The sequence below is a fragment of the Solanum lycopersicum genome, chromosome 7 (assembly GCF_036512215.1).
Source record: "Solanum lycopersicum chromosome 7, SLM_r2.1".
NCBI classification, from domain to species: Eukaryota; Viridiplantae; Streptophyta; class Magnoliopsida; order Solanales; family Solanaceae; genus Solanum; species Solanum lycopersicum.
Window position 1 is genome coordinate 68,952,443 of NC_090806.1, and position 25,025 is coordinate 68,977,467.

At 35.2% G+C, this 25,025-nt stretch overlaps 3 protein-coding genes and 1 non-coding gene across 13 annotated transcripts; 2 read left to right on the forward strand and 2 right to left on the reverse strand.

The window, feature by feature from the left end:
* The first annotated feature begins 2,863 nt into the window (after positions 1-2,863).
* LOC101254011 (uncharacterized) lies at positions 2,864-7,960 on the forward strand. Of its 2 annotated transcripts, none has more exons than XM_004244091.5 (9): positions 2,864-3,081; positions 3,147-3,298; positions 4,055-4,167; positions 4,782-4,860; positions 5,434-5,462; positions 5,957-6,050; positions 6,444-6,533; positions 6,778-6,967; positions 7,402-7,960. In XM_004244091.5, the coding sequence occupies exons 2-9, from the start codon at positions 3,155-3,157 to the stop codon at positions 7,803-7,805; spliced, it is 1,143 nt and encodes a 380-aa protein (XP_004244139.1). In that variant the 5' UTR covers positions 2,864-3,081; positions 3,147-3,154; the 3' UTR covers positions 7,806-7,960. The 2 variants fall into 2 exon arrangements, with proteins under 2 accessions (XP_004244139.1, XP_069143665.1); XM_069287564.1 differs by having other exon boundaries at positions 2,915-3,077.
* Positions 7,961-8,095: 135 nt separating this feature from the next.
* LOC101253704 (probable protein phosphatase 2C 55) lies at positions 8,096-11,518 on the reverse strand. The gene is made up of 2 exons (XM_004244090.5): positions 11,042-11,518; positions 8,096-9,543 (listed from the first exon to the last, which is right to left on the reverse strand). The coding sequence occupies exon 2, from the start codon at positions 9,477-9,479 to the stop codon at positions 8,358-8,360; it is 1,122 nt and encodes a 373-aa protein (XP_004244138.1). The 5' UTR covers positions 9,480-9,543; positions 11,042-11,518; the 3' UTR covers positions 8,096-8,357.
* Positions 11,519-11,655: 137 nt separating this feature from the next.
* TRNAM-CAU (transfer RNA methionine (anticodon CAU)) lies at positions 11,656-11,727 on the forward strand. Its single transcript has one exon. It is a non-coding gene; the product is annotated as a tRNA-Met (tRNA).
* A 248-nt stretch (positions 11,728-11,975) lies between these two features.
* Positions 11,976-24,863, reverse strand: LOC101252794 (DNA polymerase I B, chloroplastic/mitochondrial). 9 transcript variants are annotated; one of them, XR_011210912.1, is made up of 14 exons: positions 24,284-24,863; positions 21,876-22,830; positions 21,539-21,730; positions 20,650-21,341; positions 18,665-19,121; positions 17,674-17,769; positions 17,280-17,372; positions 17,006-17,200; positions 16,724-16,816; positions 16,383-16,595; positions 16,141-16,230; positions 15,179-15,724; positions 14,397-14,472; positions 11,976-13,076 (listed from the first exon to the last, which is right to left on the reverse strand). XR_011210912.1 is itself a non-coding variant. In XM_004244087.5 (12 exons), exons 1-12 carry the CDS (start codon positions 24,403-24,405, stop codon positions 15,563-15,565), a joined length of 3,360 nt encoding a protein of 1,119 aa, XP_004244135.1. In that variant the 5' UTR covers positions 24,406-24,863; the 3' UTR covers positions 15,126-15,562. The 9 variants fall into 9 exon arrangements, 4 of the variants coding, with proteins under 4 accessions (XP_004244135.1, XP_069143664.1, XP_025887946.1 ...); XR_011210913.1 differs by having other exon boundaries at positions 21,539-21,726; positions 21,872-22,830; positions 24,284-24,772; XR_011210910.1 differs by having other exon boundaries at positions 23,315-24,748.
* Positions 24,864-25,025: the final 162 nt, after the last annotated feature.

The window sequence follows — 25,025 nt, forward strand, 5'->3', positions numbered from 1 at the left end:
TAATTTTTTTTCATACATAAATTATTTTTTGACTTCTTTTATTATAATTTTTGAATTTGTTATTCTTATTTTGTTTTTTTCTTTCATTCCTTAGTTTAAAGAATAAAAAATTAAACTATTTTTTTTTTGTGTATTGTAATTTAATTTCGTATTCAAAGAAAAAATTTGATCATCTACAATAAATTTTATAAGAATATTAGTGAAACATAAATAAATTTGATTATCAAAATAATTATTATAAATTAGTCATTGAAACAAAAAAAGGTAAAAAAAATATGTTTGACGAGGATTAAATTTACTCATATGGGATTATATTTTTTAGAAAAAAGTAATAAAAATTTAGATTAAAATTATTTTTTTTATTTCCGTTAGAGGAAAAGGGTATATGTGAGCCATTTGTTTAAAGGTATATATGAGTCACTTTCATAACAAGGGGTATATCAGCTCTAAATGACAAAATTGAAGGGTATATCAGACCCTTTTCCCTAAAATAAAAAACATCATAATGTATTGGTCCCCGTTGGGTTTGTTAAGGTAGTTATACAATTAGTTAATTAATTTAATTTCTGAATTATAAACTGCCTTTAGGTGAAATAGCTTTTTCACTTTTATAAATTATTATATGATAAATTAATCAAAATAATAACTACTACACTCACTTGTTGCGTTCTTGTTTGATGAGATATTGATTGATCAATTTTTTAAAGTTGGTGTTAGCTAAAATTAAAAGCAAAAAAATGGAATAAGAGATAAATTAAACAACGTATGAACCAAATATGGATATTATTATTTTTTTAATTTTTTTTAATGGTTGGTGAAGAATATAACAATATCTATATTAATGAGGTTTGCATATTGAATATTGATAAATCACCTTTCTATGCATAATTTAGGCGGAGCTAGAATTAAGCCAATACGAGTTCAATTAAATTTAATAAATTCAATTCAAATTTATTGTCTCTTTGTGCGTAATTATGGCGAAGCTAAAATTAAGATCAAATACGAGTTTGATATATATAATTTAATAGTTTTGATCCAAATTCATTACTTTCGATGTGTAATTGCTAAAAGGTCAGACATGAATTTGATCATATTCAATAACTTTTAATATTTATATTAATAAATTCACATAAATATATATAAAAATTAAACAGAAGACTATGAGTCATGACATAGATGACTTTTTAAATGTCTTATTTTAGTTTGGTTTTGAGATAAAGATGCGACAACCATAGAGTATCTTTCTCATTTTAACTAACAACTTCTAATAATAATAATAATAATAATAAATAAAAGATAATTACACGAAATTAATACATATACATCATATATTTAAATTTATAGTTCATTTTACTTTACTAAATCATAATAAATGAATATTACATTGACTTGATATAAAATCTAATGCGAAATAAAAGCTTATAATATACAAGCATATTTTTCATTTATAAAAATAAAATAAAATTGAGCCACCCCATCAAGCCATATTTTGAAGCTTTATAAGTTTACCTTAACATAGATTAATCTTTAATTTTACTTACAAAATGCATTGATTTTACTAATATTTACCATTTAATAACTAAACTTTTAATTGTGAGGATATATACCATCTAATCGTGATATTTTTCATAGCAATCTTTATTTATATGTATAAAAATAATTTTCATAACTTATGATTAGGGGATAGTGAAAGTAACATATATTATTTGAAAATTATGTTATGAATATTATAAATCACAGCTTATAAAATTTAAAAACATATCAAAAATTTATGAGACTTTCGAAATTTTACAAATATCACATGTAAATTGGAATAGGAAATAACAAAAAATGTGTTTGGTATGAAACCGAAAAAACACGGGGAGTGCATATTGGTAAAGCACCTTTCTAGGCATAATTTAGGCGGAGCTTAGATTACAAATTAAGTTCGATCAAATTTAATAATTTGATTCGAATTCATCACCCTTCCCATGCATTATATCATGACGAAGCTAAAATTAAAGCCAAATACGAGTTCAATCAAATTTAATAGTTTTAATTCAGATTCATCATCTTACCATGCGTAATTGCTAGAAGGCAGATATGAGTTTAATCAAATTCAATAACTTTCAGTATTTACATTAATAAATTCATTAAACGTATATAAATATTAAAATTAAGAACCCAAATTATTAATACTTGATATTACTATTTTAAAATTTGAAATTTAAAAAATTCAAATTTCGATTCTATCTATTGTGTTCAATTATATGCAACACTTAAGAAACACAACTCATAGGTGGCTTTTTACATGTCTTATTTTAGTTTGGTTTTGAGATAAAGATGTGACAACCATTTATTATCTTTTCATTTTAACTAACAACTACTAATAATATAAATAATAATAAATAAAAGCTCATAATATACATGTATATTTTTCACCACTTTGATTGTAAAACACTCTATATCAAAAGTAATTTTATTCCCTTGCATTTAAATTTGAAATTACTTCGATCTTTTATCCTCCTAAATCCTAATTATTTAAATATCTTATACACTCAGTAAAGGTTAATAAAAATAAATAAATTTGGAGCCACCCCATCAAGCCTTATGTTAAAGTTCGATGAATTTATCTCAACGTAGATTAATCTTTGATTTTATCTATAAAATAGATTGAATTTTTTAATTTTTATCTTTTAATAATTAAATTTACGCCTTTTCCACCGAAGCATACAGTCTTTAGAAATTGAAGTTAAATAAATTATAACTTGAAAAATGTCATAATACGAAAAACATATACTTATATTATGAAAAAAAGTTTTTTTTTTTTTTTTTTTTTTTTTAACGAGGAACATAAGTTAAAGACCGACACAAAGTAAAGGCCATATATCCAATAATCAATGACCCTTTAAAATGGTTATAAACGAAACTATGGATCGGCCCAATAAATATGATTTTATGCTTTGGCCCATTTAGCCCATCATATCCATCAAATTTCCTTAGCCCATTTGTCAGACGAATTCAACCCGGAAACCAATTGCTCCGCCGCTCGGAGCACACTAGTCGCCGATCGCCGCCCGTCGCCCGCCGCCGCCGCCGCAAGTATTTATACTGTCTGCTTAGTTTCTGAATTTATGAAGTCTTATTGTAGTTTTTCTTTGTTACAGCTGAAATTATGGGCTCAGAGATGGAGATAGTCGAGCAAAGGCTAAACACTTTTGTAAGTCAGCTGCAGACAGAGTTTGCCATTCTCGATCGTCTCGTTTACAAAAATAAAAACCAGCATAGAAGATGCTCATATTTTCAGTACCTCTTAAAGGTTGTATTTTTAACTATATTTTTTCATATATGTATGTGTAATGAGCTTATTCTAGTAGTTTCTTGTCCTATGATTTCTGTTATTATTCGTTGTTTCAGGTGCTTAGGTTACACATTATTTAGCTACTGCTATTGTTCCTTGTCTTTACTTTTGTTTGGTATGTGTTATTTGAACCAAGGGTATTTTAGAAACAACCTCTTTGCTTTGTGTTCTTTGAGTATGTTTCTGCCCTAAACTAAGAAAGGGTATAATGCTCGTTTTGATAAGAGTATTGCATACTATCTGCTGGAATGTTTTGGACGTCTTTCTTATGCAACTATGGGAATTTCTTCTAGTGCGCTACTATCTTTTACTACAGCTCATGGCTGTCCTTGAACTGGCCAAAGAGCTTTCTATTTGAATGGAATTCCACAATTTCATAAGATTCGATCTAGAATGATTATACTTTGGTTAATTGGTTAGGTGTCGATAGCAGCAGAACCTTTGTTTTGGTCTATACTATGCATAGGGGTACCTATGGCATTACTGGGTATGTTGTTGTTGTTGTTGTTGTAATGGGCTTTGCTTTGTTTTAAACACAAAGAACTGTCATAGAAGATGTTCCTATTTCCAATACCCCTCAAAGGTTGTTACCAAGGTTATTTCACATATGTATTATTTGCATTGGGTTTTGGGGGGGGGGGGGGGAATTGATGGGGTTTGCTCTATGTCCTAAGTGCAAATGCTTAGTTTATATGTTCGTTTTGATGATATTAGGTGCGAAGAGATGTGAGGCTCCTCCAAACAACTAACTTGGAGGAGGTTTTGAGTGACTCCTTTCAAGTTCTTAACGGAAAAAGACCCAAGCAAAAAGTGCAGCTTCTGGAAAGGTACTCTTGACCCCTTTAAAGCACCTATATTTTGTTTTGAGATTTTGATTATTATAGTATTTCTAGTGATGATATGGCAAGAATGGAATTTGATTACGTCATAAATGTACCCACTTTTTCATATCTACCAATGAGTAAATTTTGATTGGAGAGTGAGTCCTTATCATACTCTTGACAGTTTTTTGTTCCTATATTGATAACTACCACTTTCTGCCATTGAAACAATTGAACTGACACACAGGGAAGCTTAAAACTTAAATTGTCTTCCTTTTTTATATGATTTTCATCAATAATCATCCATCTCTTTGTATGAAACTGTTTGCTGATTATGATTGTTGAATGCTGTTTGATTGCTAAAAATTGGGTGTTTATGTGAGCTATAACAACATTTTTGCAAGTTCCATCCATCTTATCATTAACCGACAGATTGGATGTTAATACTCTAACCAGTAAGAAGGGAGACTAGTTGTATTGATCCCAGTCCACTGTCATGGAAATAGAATTGCCATTATTTATGTCTTGCTCTTCATATACGAACTCCCACTGCCGCTGTTCTAACCTATGATGATTTTATATTAAATTGAACTTTCACCCTCATTTTTCATTGGCCTCAGCCTAAAGAGGAGAAGATCTAATGGTGGCAAATATAACTTTCTGGAGCGGCTTTTAGGGGTTGCGCATCTGTTGTCACAGGTATCATTGTTTCTTTCATTATTACTTCTTGTTGTTCTGCACCTAAAACCGCTCATCCATGTCTCTAAGTAACTCATGTTAGCGAAGCTCACTTGCTATCATTTACTGGCAATATTCCCCTGTTTTCATGAATAAAAAGGGAAGCTTGGTGCACAAAACACTCTGTGTTCACATAAAGTCTTGGTAAGGGCCACATCCCGAAGGGGTGTAACATATGCTAATGCAAGCCTTAGTGGTCAATTCCACGCACGAACCTATGACCTATAGGCACACAGAGACACCTTATCATTGCTCCAAGATTCCATGTATACCAGTAGCACATGTTAGGACATGTGTTTAGAGTCTCTTAAGTATTGAATATAGTACTGAGATTCATGTAGCCGATCCTAATTCACCTAGTATTGATGCATAGTTATTGTTGTTCCATATAACAACAGGAATGATGATCTCTGTCTCTCTCTCTAATCAAGCATCTTAATATAGGGGGCTTAATAAGAATCATTTTACAAGGAGAACTTCAAGCTATCATCTTATAAAGTAGTAATTCCTAATTCACTTGTTTGTTTCTTGCAGATGGTTGAGCCAGTTTTAAGGGCCGCGTCGTATCCTTCTTACTTCTTTTTTGCGCACTAATCCTTCATTTTTTATGTTGTTTATGGGACAAGATTTACTTAAATAATAGGAAGAGATTAAGTTGTTCATTTTCTTTCATAGCTCTTTGGGTGTGTTAGGTGATTGGAATAAATGAGGTTATGTTTTGAAATACAGTGAGTGCTTATTTAGCTACATATAACAAAACCTTTTCTGTTCTACAAATTACTAGAGTTCTGCACAGCTGATTTGCCGTAAACATATCGGTTTGATAAATTGGTGTTGTTGGATATTAATAGTACTTCCTTTCTTCCTTGTTTTTTTCCATATATTCATAATTGCACATGTCCTATCTTCGTCTCATTTGGTAAGATGACTTTGTTTTTCATCTGTGCTGATTGCTTTTCATTTCAAAGTAAACACTTGATCAATGTTCCTGTTTTATGTAAATTCCAATGTGGATTTTTAGCCATTAATGATTGTTTCTACCCTTAACAGTAGACAGGGAGATATCCACACTTCTTGCACGATCATTTTTTATGGGATTTTCGCTGACAGTATTGTCCTTGCTTGCCCGAATAAGAGTTCTAGTTCAGCAAGTAAGTATTCTCAGTGTGATTTTATCATTTTCAGAACTGTGAAATGGTATGTGCACTCATGAAGAATGACACCATTTTAAAGCTCATTCCTTCGTCATACTTCTTATAGTAAAGGTCTTGCACATGGATTGCGTTCTTTTGAAATTTGAGTTTGTTGAAGTTTTAGTTTCCAGTATAATACACTGGAGTCATGTTAGTTTCTGGAGCTTATTATATGGAGTAACTAGTCTAACTCAAGAGTCAAGGGTACTGGGTCATGTATGACATGGGACTTTTTGCTCTTCTAGGAGCATTCAATATTTAAGGAGTTGTAAATCTTATGCTGAGCAAATTTTCTAAGGATATCTAGTGATTGAACAGGACATTTAATCAAAATTTCTCTATTTATTGCAGATTCTTCTAGATGTTGTTTGTGTATTCAACAATGTTTCCTCTTTATCACAGAGGGAACAAGCCATCAAATTGACTCAAGATGGTTTTGAGGTTGTTTCTTTGCTACTGACCACTCTCTGTTTTTCTGATGCAATGGAAGAAATTCTTTTCCTTCCTTATATTCGCTTTGTTTACTAGCTTTTTTGATTGGTTTTTAATTAGTTCTGTTAAGGTCAAGAAATGGTTGGTAAAGTTATGTTGAGATAGGAAAATTGATAGTACTTCCTTGATAGTCGTTAATAACAACTCTAAGATGAAATCAAAGAAGCAAATGTTCAATAATTTGGCATTGCAGGTTTTTAGAGAATATTTTCCGCCAAAGCAGCAGGTGGTCTTCCTCGAATGTATTTGGGAATCTGATAAGTATATGTTAGTTGAGAGACAAAATCAGAAAGATGTTGGAAGCCAGGAAAAGGATGTTGGAGAAGATGTTTCTGTAGAAGCATCTAAGGTTCAGTATGAAAGCATTGGGCTTTTCCTAGGAGGTAACCATGAACCCAAGTTCTTTTTACTGTCTTTGTTTCCTTTATCAAGTCATATTCTATCAGTTTGAGATAGAAGTGAACTGAAGGTTGCATGTGATGATTTCATTTAAAGATAGCATTATCCTGTGTTTTTCTGTTTGCCAGTTTTTATCGTTAAAAAAGGGCAGCCTAATGCACGAAACATCTGGTAGTTCACATAGGATTTGGGGAATGGACACATACCTAGGGGATGTAGTATAGGCAGCGTACCTGACACCAGTTTTAGTTATTCAGTTTGACAATAAAGTTCATGGAAGACGTGTCTGTTGCATATCTTTCTAGTGTATTCATATATCTATTGCTTCTTACTCCTTACAATCAAGTTCTTCGTTTGTTGCTGGAATTCAGTGTCATTCGTCTATAATTTTGTAAACTTTTTTCGGGATCTTGTGTAGATGATGAACCTGGACAGACGGCCTCTAAAGATTCAGCTGAGGATGGTCAAACTATGAAGGACAACGATATAGTAGATTCCTTGGAGGATCCTATCCAAGATAGTAATGATGAATCTCAAGCTCAAGTTGATTCAACTATTGCAGAACCTTCTGGAAATAATTTTGATGCTCCTGAAGCCGGAGCACTTCCAAGTTCATCACGAGACAAGAATCCTTCAAAAGCCAAACATGGATCAAGAAATAGCGTTGCATTTGTTTCAGTAAAAAGACCCAAACTGTCAACAAACAATGAGTTGGGGTTTGACATTCATAGAACAGAAAAGGTTGATAATCCTGGTGTAGATAAAGAAGATCCATTTTTCAGTTTACTTTTTAGTGGAAATGTGAAGAGCAGTCTATTCTGAACTTCACCTAAATAGTTTTTCATATCTCCTTGTTTTTCTCTGTTAACTAGGCTGCGGCGCATCTTTGCGTCCATATATGTGAGTTGATGCTCAATCATGTTCAAATTTGGACAATTTATCCCAATTGGTTTTAAATTTTTAAAGTTGATGCTCAATCATGTCCTTTTTTGAGGGTAGGAAGAAATTTGGAGCATCTGTGGGAGTTGAAAATGTATCTCTTAACACACTGTTTGGACTTTATTTTAAAAATAATCTCACTGTCCTGATGGTATCTACTAAGTAAACAAAAATACAGAAGAAAATCCTCCATCAAATAAATGTTAATGATCCCAACATGCTATTTGAATTTCATAAAGTAAAACACTTGTATCAAACTGAGGTGAACTGAGCTAGACCCAAGATGCTGCTGAAGCCTTCTCATTCTTGTCTTTGATTTGTGTGTCTTTGTTTTAGAAACAAATCAAAGTTGCTGTATTGTATGACTCTCCTTCAGCTTTTGATTCTGTTCCAATAGTATCACTGAATATTGTGACATGGTGTGGATTTTCAATTTTACTCTGTTATGTAAGAAACAACTACGGTGATGTCGTCCAGCTTCCCACCATGGTAATCAAATCCAGCCTCGCGAGCTCCATCAGAGAAAGGCGAAGACTTGATATGATCCATTGCTCTTAGTTGTGCCAGTTCTGCTATCCGCTGAGCAGTCATCTGAGGCGCTAAGCCATCTTCCATGGCCTGAAATACAACTCCACTGATATCTTCGTCATACAAATTATCAAAAAGCCCATCTGTACCAACAATTAGGACATCTCCAGGTAAAGCAGTAATTTTGAATACCATGGCAGAGCTAGGTGAATCACCTGCGTTGTTGCAATCTAGTTGATATGGGAAATTAAACCCATGCTGCTGTGAAGGGGATTTAAATGCAGCACATCCATTTCTAACCAACATAAATCCGCTATCTCCTAAATTAACTGCATAAAGACCCCCTTCAGTGAGTGCAACGATACACGCTGTACAAGAGCCTTTTGCTTTTGTTCTCACGTAAGCTTTCTCCAGCACTCTGATTAGGTCTACAGAACCTTTTGGTTCATCTTGAATTGCAGATAAAGAGTGAGACATCAATTCACGGGCATATAGTCCAGCATCAATACCAAGATCAGCCCATCCACCAACACCATCAGCTACACCGATTGCTGGCGTAAGGGTACAAATAAAATGAGCATCCTCTCCACCAGTTTTTGCTTTAGCAGGATGAGGTAGGTAAAAAGATCCCGAGTTTAGCTGCAAGGGGATCTGTGCTTCAGAAGAATTAACAACGTCAACAACTTGTTCCGTGCCCTTAGAATTATCAGAAGACACATTAGAAGCAGAGGCAGTTCCAGAATAGAAACATTCGTGGGATAAATTGCGAAAACCTTCCAATCCAAAGCCTTTGTGTGGATTGAGGTTAGTCCTCCTCTTTGCAACATTAGTCGTCAAATATTGGTAAAGCATGAAGTTGTTGGGCCGTCCTTTGTTTCCCAAATTGATGTTAGCTTTACTAACATTTTGTAAGCCTCTTTTGTTGTAAGAAACAGTACAACCCTTTACTGACAAACTACACTGCAGGCGCCTAGCAGTCATATTGCCAACGAAATGCCCAATATGAGTCCTTGAACCACAAACAGCCATGATGTCTTTCTGAGTATCAATAAAAAAAGTAGCTCGGGAAGCAGCAAACTTCAAGTGGAGAGTTCTGCAAAACCATGGAAGGAAACAACATGAGGTTACATAAGTAGCTTGCGTTTTCTTCTTTTTAATGGACATAGTAGATAAAACAAACTGACAAAGCAAGACACACATAACACAAGCTCCTATATCTCCCCTTCAATTGATCTTATAAACAAATATTTATACTGAGGAGATTGCGTTATCATATGCAGGCTAGAAAGTGCAAGTTGTAAAGCCAGGCAAATAAAACCTATGAAGTTGAAACGAAAACGTCATACGAAACACGAATATCAAGAAAATTGACTCAGTCAAATTAAGAACTAAAAACACATTCATGAATACAAAATACCCGGGAGCTTATTAGCAGCCAAAAGTTGCAATTGAACTTTCCAAAGTGGAACTATTCCAACAATAAGCTCAAGGGTAACAAGAAAACTGTCATCAGCCAACGAAAGAGTGTGACACAGTGAGGCAGAGACAGTAATCAATCCTTAATGGGCCTGAAGGAGAACTTAGAATTTCAATTGTTTTTTCTTCTCAATCTCTATGTGGAATTTTTAAACAAAAATCAAAAGAAAAATGTACAACCTATATCTATCACAAGTTAAACAATCAAAAGAATTGAGCTTTTGTTATCTGGGGTAAGCCAAAATGATGTAGTAACTCAACTACGCATGCCTGTAGTGAAGTTGACCCACCCACACACGCCAATAACTTAATACTATCAACTATGCCTGAAGCCCAGATTAATTGACCACATAACAAAAGTGGGGTTTGAGAATATCGCCCTTATTTCTTTTTTGATAAACGTGGTACCTAGGTCAGCTTGCACATAACTCAACTATCTCCAGGACTACCTCTCACCTCCCACCAGTAAAAGTATCATCTGACTCTGTCCATAAATTGATTGATTCCGCTTTGGAGTTTAAAGAACTTTTCATACTTGTTGTACTTGTTCTTTTCAAAATTACAATTTCAAACAGTTAAGAGTGGTTAGAGTCTCACACTGGTTGGGAAACAAATGGGTAATGAACCAGGGGTCTGTTTATATGGATTTGGGTGATCCTCCTTTCATTAGCTAGCTTTAGAGGTTGAGTTAGTCCTAATGTCATATCCATCTTTGTTTAGGCTCTTGGTCCACGCACCAGTTGGTCTGCTTAACACTTCACTTCCACAGATGTGTATTTTTAACTCCGCTATGATTTGAACATCAGACCTCATGATTCCCGACCCATTCCTCGACCACTAGAGCACACCCTCCAATTAAAAGTCCCCCTTATTCTTCTCAAATCAGCACAGTATATAATTAACAGATAAGACCAGACTAGACAAAACAAAATGCTGGAAGGAATTCAAGAAAAGACCATGTAAGTAATTACAACAACAATATAAGAGTTACAATGAGGGAATTGGGATTTTCCACTATCTTTATCAACAATGTCTTCCTCATTCAATAACAATATACACAAAGCAAATTCATAACAAATAAACAAACAGAGAAAAAGGGAATCATTAAACTTCACCTGATAACTGCTTAGCTATTCGTTTTACGAAATTCTTTCACCGGCGGCAAAGCCTTTGCTGCCTGATAAATCTCTCTTTATCCTTTTCTACTCAAACCCCACTTCAAATATACCTCAATTTTCACTATTTGGATGCAAAAGCTGCAATCTTTTTCACTCTAGGGTGCAAATTGGAAGCTTTTATATAAGGGTTCACTGTAGATTTTCTCTTCTTTTTGATTTTAAAAAAAAATATATATAACTTATTCTCTTTTTCTTTGGTTTGGATAAAAGCCTTATTTTTAGTTTAACTAATATTAATAGATTTTTTTTTTTTTTGGTTGTATCAAGAACAAGAGTTAGATATTTTTAAAAAAAGGAAATTACAGTCGTTATTCTTTGATAACCTCCACTTCTAGATGAACTCGATCCAAAAATCAAATCTCATGCTTTCGCAAGCCAGAGTTAAATTTTTAGTTGTTTCCAAAATGAATTATCAAGGTCTTATTTTATAAAAATATTTTAATATAAGCATATTAAATGATGGTAGGCTTCTATTTGAAATTATGATAAGCTCCAAGAAAATTGTATATATAGTAAGATATAAAATAAACCAAGCAATTAGATATCAACAAATCAAAGTGGCGCAGCGGAAGCGTGGTGGGCCCATAACCCACAGGTCCCAGGATCGAAACCTGGCTTTGATATGCAATTCACTGAGCTTCCAAAACCACATTTTTTTTCGATCTGAAAATAATTTGTCATTCTTTTTGAGACGTGTATGAAAAACTGACAGTAGAGTGAAACAGTTTTTTTTTCATCATCGGGCGGGAGAGCCGAGAATAATAATGTGTTATTCTTTTTGAGACCGTGTTGTTAGGTGGCATAGTATGAAAAACTGTGACAGTAGAGTAAAACAGTTGTCAGTGTTGAAATGAAGTTAACTGAATGCAAATGCAGTTAAAAGTTGAGCAACTTTATTAACAACACATGAATAAGGTGATTGCCAGGCTGCTCAATTTTTCATTACATTACTTTCCAGTTGATCACATTGAGAAGATATGTCAAAGAAATCGCGCAAAAAAATACATGAACCTAACCAAAATGACCGACTCTCATGTCAGGCAGGATGATATCTCTTCAAACATTACACAGGCCATAACAGCTTACGCTTTATAGTTGCTGAGAAGATGACTGCTAAAGTTTCTACAGCTGAAATAGGCAGCTGAGGCACAATTGAACGCCTTGTCTTGCAAGGAATCGATAACTTCAGTAACCTGGAAAATAGGCCATCAAGATAATCTGTGTAGCAACCTTTGGCAACTTGCAGATGTGTCTTCAGCTAGCAGTTAGACGAGACAAAAGGTTTGGATTGTTTCGTTGGTAATAAAACAAATAAAAGAATGGGAGCAGTAGGCTCATAACCAGCATCTGTTCTGTGGTAGAAGTTGCAGAATGTGATCGCCCAAAAGCAATTTCTTGATCGACTTACAAGGTTCACATGCCTAAACAGGGCTCTCAGAAAGTTTTGAGAAGCTTATCTTCTTCAGACTATTCTTCATAAGGTTTGCACGTGTTTTTCCCGAACTACCACATTTTATGTCCACGATTTCAACTAACGCCAGTCCCTTTCTATCAGGTTTCTTCCTAATAGGAGTTCCATCTACTGAAATGTTTTCTGATTCTAGTATTGGAAGTTGAGGAGTTCTACAATTGTAGTACTGCTTCGCCTTCCTAATTATCTCGGAGTCATTTTTATGATCTTCAGATGCCCAGCTGCTGCTAGCTTTATCGATTGATGTTCTTGGCTTTGTTCTTTTAGGACTGGTTGCATCACCAGCAGCAAATGAACAAACAGTAGGAGACCTATACCTACGTGGTACAGATGTCGTAGAAGCAGATGGTTTTGAATCTAATTCTCTTGACATGAGGGCACTGATCGTACCAGTTGTTCCAACTTTAATCGAACCTCCACCACCCCTTATGGTCTCTAATGTCTGAACCATAATTCTCTCCAGATATTCCGAGGTTGCTCTACCAGATATTTAGATAAACCCTGTGAAATAACAACCAATACGTGCATAAGTCCGACTGTGAATCTAACTCTTCATACAATCATAGTTGACATGAACCTATATATATGGACTAAAAATCTGGTCAATTAAGAAACAGCACAGCAAAAGAGCTCAGAGAACAGTCACATAAACGCCACTTTCCTAAATTTATCAGGAACGAACACAGAAATATCTATAATCGTGACGAGGAACCTAGAAGTAAAGTCATTCGAAGAGAAATCACAATAATTTTAGAAAGCTGCATAATAAGGACCTGAAAACCATAAATAAGAGAAAATAAAGCTCACTGGTTGACATATTCCAGTAAATATTCTATTAGATTATAAAAGATCAAAAGCCAAAGGGAGTCATACTGGATTTTTTGTTAAGGGGCATCTACACCAGTTATACTGATTCTTATGATTGAAACAGACTAGACATGTCTAAAAGATGGAACATGAAACATTTTTTCAGTTTTCCACCCGGTGTCAGGTACTCATGTTCGGTCCGACTAATCTGGATTCTCGCTGCATAAGGCCCCTTTAAAGAGGAAACATCCCCTAGCAAGACTTTTTCCATACCTAGGACTTGAACCCGAAACTTTTGCTTAAGGGTGGAGGGATCCTTCCCATTCCACCACAACCCTTGGATGGAAAATCAAACATGTTAATCAAACCCAACATCACAAAGGGAAAACAAAGAACTATCATGCTTAACAGAAAGAGTTCTTTCTCCTGACCAACCATCCCTTGACAAATTCTTGAAAATGCAAAATGAACCTTGAAATTAGGAATTCTTTTATCCTCCTAAAACAGAAAAAAGTCCTCCAAGTTTTCAATCTAAGCATCAACTTGACAAGTTTCATAGACTCAGGAATCACAAAAAGAAGTTGAAAATTTGAAAACACCACAAAGATTGAAACTTTGGCAAGTCAACATAGCAAAGACCTCTAGTTAAAGACGGAGGAATTCTAGGATAAATTACCTAATCAAACCCAACATCACAAAGGGAAAACTAAAAAGCCTAACTGTCTTGACACTCACTAAACAAATTCTTGAAAATGCAAAAACAAGTTGAATCCTCCTAAACATAAAAAGTCCTCCAAGTTTTCAATCAATGCAACAACTTGACAAGGGCAATAAGATCCATATATCCCATATAACTAATACTCAAGAATCACAAGAAGCAGGTCAAAATATGTGAAAACACCATAAAGATTGAAACTTTGACAAGTCAATGAAGCAGATATTATCTTGGACTGAAATCCAATGAAACAACAAAGAAAAGAAAAGCTGCCATTGGAGCCCTGAAAAAAGGTTTACCTGATAAAGATGAGCAAGTCCCCTCTGTCAATGGAGGGGTTTGACAGCAAATATTCAATGCCCCCTTTGTGTCACTCTGCAGAAAAGCATATTGTGTTATGATTCATCAATAATTTGTAAATTGTTGGGCCCTACCCACACCTTTTGTTGCCTCAAATGTGGGGAAGAACTACTTTTTTGATTGTTAAAATTTGTAAATTTTAGACTTTTATCAATTCTTCATGTAAAGATTTGAACTTTATGAATTCTTCTCAAAGTAAATTGTTCTTATAATTTAACGTAATAAAGATTTAAACTTCATAAATTCATTTATGAAATTTTACTTTAATGAATCGTTTCTTAAAGTTATGTCTACGATCTTCGTGTAAAGTGAAATATATAGATAGACACAATATTGTGCATAATTTAAAAATTCTCCACCAAAAGCATAATATACTAATAAACTAATGTCCACTTACAAAAGTAATTAACTTTGAAATATCATTAGTGTTTGGTCCTCCACTAATTCCTTGTATTTGCTAAATAATTTCTTTGTTATATAGTTTGCGTGGTATAGTTCCACATTATTATATAAATTACTTGTTAATTAATCAAAGAATCCCTAAATAGCAACTACATTTTTAAGGTTCCAACATACACTTAGCTAGATTTACAAAATAGACTCAAATCTTACCTTATCTCAAAGATAGAGAGACTATTTGCGATAGACAACAGTCCAAAAAAAGAATATATGTAAGTGAGCGGTAACTACAATAAAATAATACGAAGTAGTAAATACATACCTACACAGATAGGATGGGGAATACATCATCAGAATGGTAAGGAGCAAATTTACAAAGATTTTGTTACGAAAACCAAGTCTACATACAACTTAACCAGAAATACACAAAAAAAAAAAAGAGGTTACATTTACACAAATTAAGGTCTCTACAGGCTTAGGCTATTCTATACCTGTTGAAAAATGAGTACAGCAGCAGGTTACATGACACAAAAAGGGGGAGGGGAGGAAGGCAGTTATAGTTTGATGGTCGCGAGAATCATCTGTTTGCGGTGACACACTGGACTGGGTTAGATTAAACTCTATACACTTCAAAGCACAAAATAAATGCAGCGAAAGGAGCCGAGTTGATAGAAGTTTGCGTATCTTTGTTGATGAAATCCACCATCTACTTGGCAGAATACCAGTTTTTAGCACATTTAGCATCGACAGATAAGCCAACTCTGAGAATATTTTTCCCATTAAAAGGATTGGACATGCAGTGAACCACTATTGCCATGGCTTCTTCCTCAGATTCTTCTGGTCCTTCCAAAATAACTTCATCATGAACCTGTTCCAAGACGAACAATCAAGTACAGTGTCAAATGACGCACACAATCAACTGGTACTGCAAGGCGCATACAACAAATAATTCTAAGCTATGCAAACATAAAATTCTAAATGTGTCATGTCCTTTTATATTGCATGAAAAACAATCTTTAATCTTTTTGTCTGCAGTTAAGCACAGCAAAATGGTAAAAGTCCAACACCTATCACCGGAATTAACAGTAATTGAGGTGTCTCTCCAAACTCAACATGAGGTTAAACTTAAGGGTTGAGCTCGAAAATCGTAGGTGAAGCCTACAGAGAGAGATATCCAGAGATGTACCAACACATATATGATAGAAGAGTACAGTTTTTCTGTTATTATTTGTTTTTTCTTTTCCTAAATGAGCTGAATCCAGTAAAGGGCAACGTAAGGTAAACCTGTAAAAGCAATTTCCATCCAAGCTCCTTTAGTCGTGCATTCTTTGATATCTCTAACATCGCGCACATAGCGACATCTGCAGCACTTCCCTGTCAAAAACTTCAGAAGTCAGCTTGGCGTACATGGGGACAAACCGGCGCAAACAACTTGTCAAAAAGAAAAAAGGGAAAGAGGAGAGACAATGGCAACACACACACACACACACAAAAAAGGAAACGGGTGAAGGTGGATTAAGATGGACCTGCACTGGAGTATTGATAGCAGCTCGTTCTATGTGACCTTTAACGGATCCGGTTGCATTTTTTACTGACGGAAACCAACGTGCTCGTCCTAGAAGTGTGTGAACACATCCGAACTCACGTGCTTCAAATCTGCGTTGTTCTTGCCAATCTGACACTTCTTTTCTATCACTATACCAACGTTCAACTGTTTCCTTTGCTTCCTTTACAGATACCTGAGTATGAATAGTATTCATTCAGCTCATACAGACCTAAAAAACTATATTTATAAAAATCAAGGTAATTAAATAGATATTGTCAGATTCACAAAATATAAAAAATTGTCTCAAAGATGCTGAAGTACCTTCCAATCGCGAGAGAGTCCAATTGTAGTTTTTCCGTACGCAATTGAAAAATTGAGCATCTTTGCTTTCCTTCTTTCAGAGCCAAAAGCATCCTGAAAAGAAATTTGCATTATACTGCATTAAAATCCCACTCAATCAAACTTCTTGCACTAAAATTCTTGTTTGTGGAATTTTCCCTCATGGAAGTAGCTGACCAGGTGTATAATACTGTATCCGACAATTATCCTGTCTTGCATATTAATATGAAAGTTTCACCATCCACAATAAGTGTTTGCAGTTACCTTTAGCAGAGGAACTGGTGGTTTGTCTTCACCAGGTTGAGGATGCCACTCAAGAAGTACCTGCCCCTTTTCAACAGCTTCACGGATGTGAGGATACATATTCATGGCAGTCCTTGAATGGAAGTCTCCACCAGCTTCGAATGCACCCAACATGCTCTTACAGTTGGCAAGATGTGCAAGAATCCTAAGTTCCAACTAATTTCGAGAAAATTGTTAGTTTTTTGCAAGCAATTCAAGAAATACTAACTATTATAACCAGTAAGCAGCTAGATACCTGCCCATAGTCAGCCACAATCAAGGAATTCCCCTCTGCAGCTACAAAAGCTTGGCGAATTTTATACCTATCTTTCTCAAGAGCAGGCTGATTCTGTAAACCAAAGAAATAAACATTGAAACATCATCCTAGTAAAGTAATGGAACATAAGTGATGACCGATGACCATTGAAGTTATTACTTGATTTCTCTTTACTTGAGCCATGTAATACAGCATGAGCGCAATTAATGATAAAGGAGAACATTTACAACATTTTAGTAAATTTATAGGGTTTATATCAAAACTTGAAAAGAATTGTGGGTGGTCGACACCTAAAACAAGATAAACCAGTAGCTGATAGCATATTTGAGAATCAAAATGCATGACAATCAAGAAGTCAGTGAAGGAAATAAACCTGTAAATTTGGTCTCCTTGCAGACAAGCGCCCAGTTTCAGTATTTATATTCAGGGAGCAATGAATCCGTCCATTCTCACCAGACACATCATGACCCTGAGATAGAAAGAGAAATGCCTTTAGAGAACAAATTAGTCAAAACATCAATTTTGGAAAAAAGCATGACGGCATAGAAAGATACAACTCAGTTTGCCTCAAAACCATCTTCCATGGTGTTATGGTTACTCTACATTCCACCTCAACCAAACATCCTGTTGGCTACTTCCATCTCCAATCCCTTGCTAACCTATCACAATCAAGAGTCCAAAAGAAAGCTCTTGAGTAACCTGCCCTATAGAAAACCCTCATTCAACGATTTTGAACACCTAGACTCCTTGAAACAGTGGTGAGGCAACAATAATAATCCGTACTAAGGCCTGATTAAACAGTGAGCCGTGAATAACTAGGTCAGGGTAGTTTTTTGTCGCTCAAACAAAATGCATCCGAGGCAAAAAAAATTCTCAGAAATACATAATTGATGAGTAATTTTACTAATACTGGGAAAAGCTTCCACAGACGAGGTAAATAATTTCAGTTATTCATAAATGAGAGGAAACACTAACTATTCTTAATGTATCATCATGTAACTTAAGGAAATATCATTCTCACATACTATTACGTCAGTAGAAAAATTATTTTAAACAATCAGTTGAGGATTAGTTTCTTTCTCTCCTTTAAATATCCCAGGACCCCGCGCGAGCTGAGTGCAACAACAAACAACAACCATGCATCAGTCTTAAACAAGTGTTGGGGTCACCTATATGAATCCTCACTCACCACGCTTCTCCATTTTAACTCATCACATACCACAATCATATAAAATAAAAGTAGAAGTAAAAACAATTATTTGGTAGCAGATTAACAAACAAATTTGACAGCCAAGTAAAACTTGCCCGAACTTCTTAGGTTGTTCCATGAGGAAAGATTATATACAAAACACAAAGCAACTTGCCTGCAAGGGGAGGATAAAGTTGGATATTAAAGAGTCTATGGAGCAAACTTCACATAAGGCTGCAATGGCATGGCATGCCTCAATTCCTTTCTGCCCACCTCCAAAGGCGTGGTAGGCTGTTCCATAAGCTGAAATTTCTGGATTTTGACTGAGAGCTTCGTTATTTGTAGTTAAAGCTTCATCAACGCTTGTTTCAGGAACTTCCTCAGCATTGCCATCCACTTCATCAAAAATATCAAAGTCTGCAGAAACTTTGCCAGCGAGAGCCTTCAAAGCATCTCCACTAACGGAAGGCCAACCACTGGCAGTGAAAATCTCAGTGTTGATAGGATCACAAATCCTATGTAGATGGATTTTACGAAATTTGGTGGGAGCCTTCTTTCCTTCTTCAATTACTTTATCAACATTCGGAACTTTGAATTCTTTCTCATTTGGTAGACTCTCATCAACATTCTTTCTGTAAAGCAATTATTTTTGGGAAGATAAAGAACATCAAAGGAAAGGTACTTATAGACTGAATAAGCACGAAGCAATGTGAAGGAAAAGAAGAAACTAAAGACATTATATGCTGCCATTACCCTAAGTCAAATTGTAAAAGGGAAAATATAGCACTCACTAAGGATATCTTCAATTGAAGCCTGAGAACTTGTCTATACTGCTCAGAGTTGGAAAAAACTCATCTTCTCACTTGGAAGCTAACAACAGTTTCATAATTATATTGGTCCATACAGGCAATGAAAATGTTTGTACTCCCTTCATCCCAAATTTATGATCACTTTTTTACTTCAGACCCAAAGGACAGAACAATTTGACTAAATCATTAAGATGCATAGCATTTTGGAATGAAAAAAATTTGCAAACTCTAGCATATTTTGTGTAGCTTATAAAACTATAAATTTTATTTTAAGAAAACAAATTAACCTATATCTGTGTACACTCTACACCCCCCCCCCCCGGACCCTGCTTTAAGGGACTACCAAAATTTGCCAAAGCCTTTGAAAAGGAACTCTAATTATGGGACGTTGGACAGAGGTAGTATTTCCTCTCATTGCTGGTATGCGGAAAGATTCAATGTCACCAACAAATATTTCAGCAACAACCATTGATCTGAGCACACATATTGACACAACAACTTTTAGATGCACAGCACAAAGAAAAAATATCATTGAGATTTGAAGCATGATGGACAGATAAGTTAGAGTGACATTTCCCATATCATATCATCTGGACTGAAATGGGGCTAGCATTCTAGGTGAACTGTCTCCTCATTCTAGGGTGTTAAAATTTATACAGTGGGGTAAAATATTGCAACTGCAAAACTCCAGAGGTTAACTCTATTTCAATGTAGCTGTATAAATGGCATCTGCAAATTACTACTTTAAGACTGCAGCAAGAACAAAGATCCTCGAAAGTTGAATCTCATGCACTAGCATGCCATCACCTCTCGCACAGGCAAAATCTGCATAGAAGCAACACAGAGATTGAAATATAGATGTTTGTACTTCTTGGTTTTTTGGTGTAGTGATTTAGGCACTATACTTGACTCCTCAACTCCCTCCACTTTTGTGAAGCCTTGAGTATTGGCAATATATATTTCACACCTCTCATGTACCTTAGGTAAGCAATTAAACCTAACTATATTAAATAACACTTATATGGTGGAATTATGTTAAATCAGTAAAAGCATGACTGCATTATGGCCTGTGTTCTTCATGTGGTGACTACACCTGCTATACATATTTTATTCCCCCTGTCTGGCCTTGCATTTGGATTTTCCAAGGACAGCTACTCCACCATAAATGACTTGCATACAGCAACAATCAATAATATCCACATTGGTGTAAGATTACAGAGGGGGATGCTATTTGGGCAACCAGTATCAGATGAACGAGAAATGTGTTGTAAAATGCACGTTATTCAACACACAAAAACAATTTTAATTATGTTGCTCTGCAAGAAAGTACTCTTCTTTGAAAGCTTTATACCTATTCTGGATGCCACCAAAAAACAGCTGACGCAACTGTGTGTCACTTCCAACATTCATGTACTTTGCATCAGCACAGTACTTAGCTGCCCAGTTACGAAATCTATTCACAGCAACCAGCTGCTCAGCTTTAGCGACTTTCTCAATGTCAGCAAGATAGGCACGGTCAACCAGCACACCCTCAGTTTCCATTTGAACTAGAACCTCACCAAATGGACGCCAGTATTTCTCATAAAATTCATACATAGATCCTTTACGAACTCCATCGAATGTCCAGATCCGTTTAGATAGTTTTTTCTTCAAGCTCTCATAAAGCATCAATGTGCTGATGGAGTCTAATGCAGAATAACAAATCCACAATTCTCGTTCAGTCCTTTGCAACTCTTCGACAGAAGGAATCATGATTACTTTACCCTCAGTTCCATCTTTCTTCAGCTTTTTCCGACCAAAGATAGTTTTCATAGATATTTTACCAAACAGACCTTCATCATGGAACAGCCTTTCAGCATGGACTAGTCTAGCATCACACATGACATGAGAATCACCTGTTAGTGCCTCTAATGAATAACCACCCAAAATTCGCCTAGAGGAATCCCAAAGTCGTGCCATGTGCATTGTGTCAGCATGAAAACCAGATACTTCAAACCCATAATTTTCTATTACGTGGTTGTCGAAGCTATAATTGTGCCAGACCTACAGATAAACAACTGCATATTATAATTTGTATGTTAATGGTATGATATGCGGGAAGTGACTTTACGTGAAACGGAAAGTGACTTTACGTGAAACAAGCATGAACAAAGATCTTCAATGGACAGCTATGGTAAAGGAATTTAGAGGACCAACGATCAGTCAATCACCCAAACAAAGATACATAATAAAAGGGCTACCTTTCTGATGGATGGGTCTTGGAAAAACGGAGCAAATTCGACTAATAGGTCCTTGCCACCTCCATCAAGAACATCTACCCAGATACAAGATTTCCCATCACCAAAATCAGCCTCTGGTCCAGAATAAATACTGAAGCATATAACTTCTCCATGATCAACAGGTGTTTGCTGCTTGATATCAATATTCGCTACCTATGTATGAATGATCAAAAAGGGTCAATAAGTTCTAAAGTGGTTGAACAACAAATGTAATAGCAAATGAAGAATTCTCTATGTGCATGGAAATCGCAGATTCCCAATAAATCACAAAAACCAAACAAAATTAACATATACATGCCTCAGTATCACATGCATGGACGAGATGCTTGTACTGACTTGTAAGTTTGCTGACAACTTCCTTGGCTGCAGATAAATTGTCAACTATATGCACTTTTTCATACATTGCACCCAGCCTCTCACGGAGGGTAATCTGATCTAAACCTGTTCCTTTATCACTGACAATCTTAGCCTCATTTCCATTCACAAAATCAGTTGCCACCGATTTAACTGCATTCTTTTCCCTTTCGATAGTTGCTTGCTCCAGGATAACACTTTTTGCTTTGACAGTAACCACCTTGGTATCAGTCCCATTCACACTGTCTCTTATTTGATTAGATGCATTACCCTGCCAAAGTTTATTTGCTTTTTCGAATTTGGCGTTTACAATTTTGCTTGATAATTGCCCATTAAGATTGGAACCTTTTGATAATGGTTTGTAATGAGATACATTAGGACCATCAACCTTATTTATTGATGTGACTTCATTGTTTCTTGAATGGTTGATACCTACAGATAGTTGAGGCAAATGTTTTTTATACTCTCTCCAGTTCCCAACGTCTTTCTTCTCTCCTCTATTAGGGTTATGAGGTGGTTTGCTTTTTGAAGATAAGCTGCCTCCTGAAATACAGGTTGTAGCTGAATAGCTAGAGGTAACACGCTCACGCATCATTCTCGTATTGACTTCAATTGGAACATCAGAATTTTCATCATTCACCTTCCGATCTATGGAGGCGCTAACACTGCAATTTGCCGCTGAAATCTTTTTATAACTATTATAAGCGTTTTTTGCTTTAAGAGCTTTAATAGCATCAATTTCAGCATTCCATCCGTAAATACTGTCTTCCTCAATCTTCTGTTGTAATCCACTAGAGAATAACTTCCTTTCATGACTTGATATTTGTTTAATGGGATCGCCAAACACCGCTAAGCTGGAAGATGCATTTTCTATACTCCGAGTTTTGCAATCTTCCCCCCTGCAAATGATATTCAATTTGTAATCGGAAAATAATGAGAGGTTTAATCAATTAGCTATAAACTGGGACTTCACAAACTACATTAAATAGCTGGCATTATGCTTTCAATTCTCTCCCCATTCATCAGATCATACATGGTCAAAAACTCTTCACAGATATCTAACTGGAATAATATCAGCATTACAGTACTGGATAAAGAAGCATAAATTCCTCTTCTTTTGAAGAAAACAAATGGCAATCTTTTCAAAAAGATATTAGACGATATTTCGTAATCACCAATACGTTCCAAATTTCCATAATAAACACAAAATTGACACCCTCCACAGTAATCACAAGGGATTTCGGGGCTGTTCTAGCTCTTTCCTGCATGCATTTTCTTATTTTATGATATCATACAAAGATCGTGCCAGAAAGGATCCTTCTTTTATATTATCACTCTAGCTTATAAGACAAGACAAAGAACGAGAATAAGAAGGAGCCCCACCTATAATAGAAGTTAATAAACAGCACTAGAATATTTCTCCATTGAGACCTGACGTTTCTCTTAGGAGTTGTTTGGTATGGGGGATGCCAGATGGGATAGACAAAGTTATCCCACGGATTGGGATACCCCATTATATTATGAGATAACTTATCTCATTTATTGTAGTACAAATGATGAGATAAATGATTCCGAATTAATTAGTACTTCTAACCTCCTGCATTTTATCCCGAGATTATTCCCTCGTACCAATCGACCCCTTAAAAAACTGATAATTGACTTGCCCATCATCTTCATCCAAACTGTATTATCAACTACCAACGATAGTACTTTTTTTTAATAACCATGGTGTTAGGCCAGCTTGCGTGCACCTCAACTTATTCCGTGAGGTACCTGCTACCACCCATAAGCACAGGTACTGTATAACTTCGTCCACCTAGTCTTGGACAAATGACAAGAAATCACCTCTGCTTGGAATTGAACCAGAGACTATCTATTAAGCAACTAAATTAGTTCATTAAAACTTCAGCATCAAAGAGGTATTATGGGAGTACAAAAGCATCACTCGACTTGATTCCAAGTGTCTAGAGAGTATCAAACTCCACCCTCACCATACAGAGACAGGCTATAACAAATACTAATACCAGTAATAGTCCAATTATGAAGTCCAGTACATCATCAAAACCCTTCATAAAAATCCAACTACACCAAAACCTCATTTCAGCAAGCATTTAAACATAAAAAGGACAAGAAACCCAAATAGTATTATTCACCCTGAAATCCAAAAGTGGACAAGGAGTAACCAAATAAAACAAAAGATAAGCACCCACACAGGAAAAACTCCCAAAACACCAGTAAAACAGAAGAACAAGAAGTTTTAAAGTGTAAAGACAGAAACTTTATCAAAACAACAGTATAATCACATAACATAAAGTATAAAGAATGCAACTTTAGTGAGGTTCAGAGTCAAACCTGTGAAGGGCTTTACCAGAAGAAGCCCAAAAAGTACGAGAAGAGAAAGAATGAGGAGAAAACCAAACATAAGAAGTTGGTTTAAAAGGGGAAGATTGAACAGAAAGACCCAAAAATGCCATAGCCACAGCAGCAGTAGCTCTACTTCTTCTGCCAACTAGCTTATTGCTAGTGCAGCTCAAAAGGGGAGACTGAGCGGCCGTGTTGATAAACTTCACAAATATTTAATTTTTTAAAAACTTTAACCACACAATAAACAAAATAAGTTAAAAATGGGGTTGAAACTGTAAAAGTTGGAATCTTTTTTTAGGGTTTTACAAGGGTTTTTAATTTCTTGTTTGTCTGCAAGTGATGGTGAAGAAGAACACAACAAACACAATCAGTACTCTGTATGAAAGAGAGAGACAGAGAGATAGAAGAGAAAAAAAATGGAGTATTTAGTAGCTGAGGAGTCCACTAAAACCCTTTTTCTTCAACAAAAATAAGGCCTTTAAAAGCTCATTAGTCTCACTAATTATATGTTTTGAGCTATGTAAAAAAAGATTAGATTATTAATCACTTTTTGTTGAAGTTTTTCATTATTGAATGATTTAAAAAATACATTTAATATTTTAGGGGATTATCTAGTATACAATTGTTTTAAAAGAGAAACTTTAAGAAAATATGTGTGGGGAATTTTTATTGTTTTGTTGTTTAATATTTATATTATTTTAGATAAAATAAATAAATTTATGTATTATAT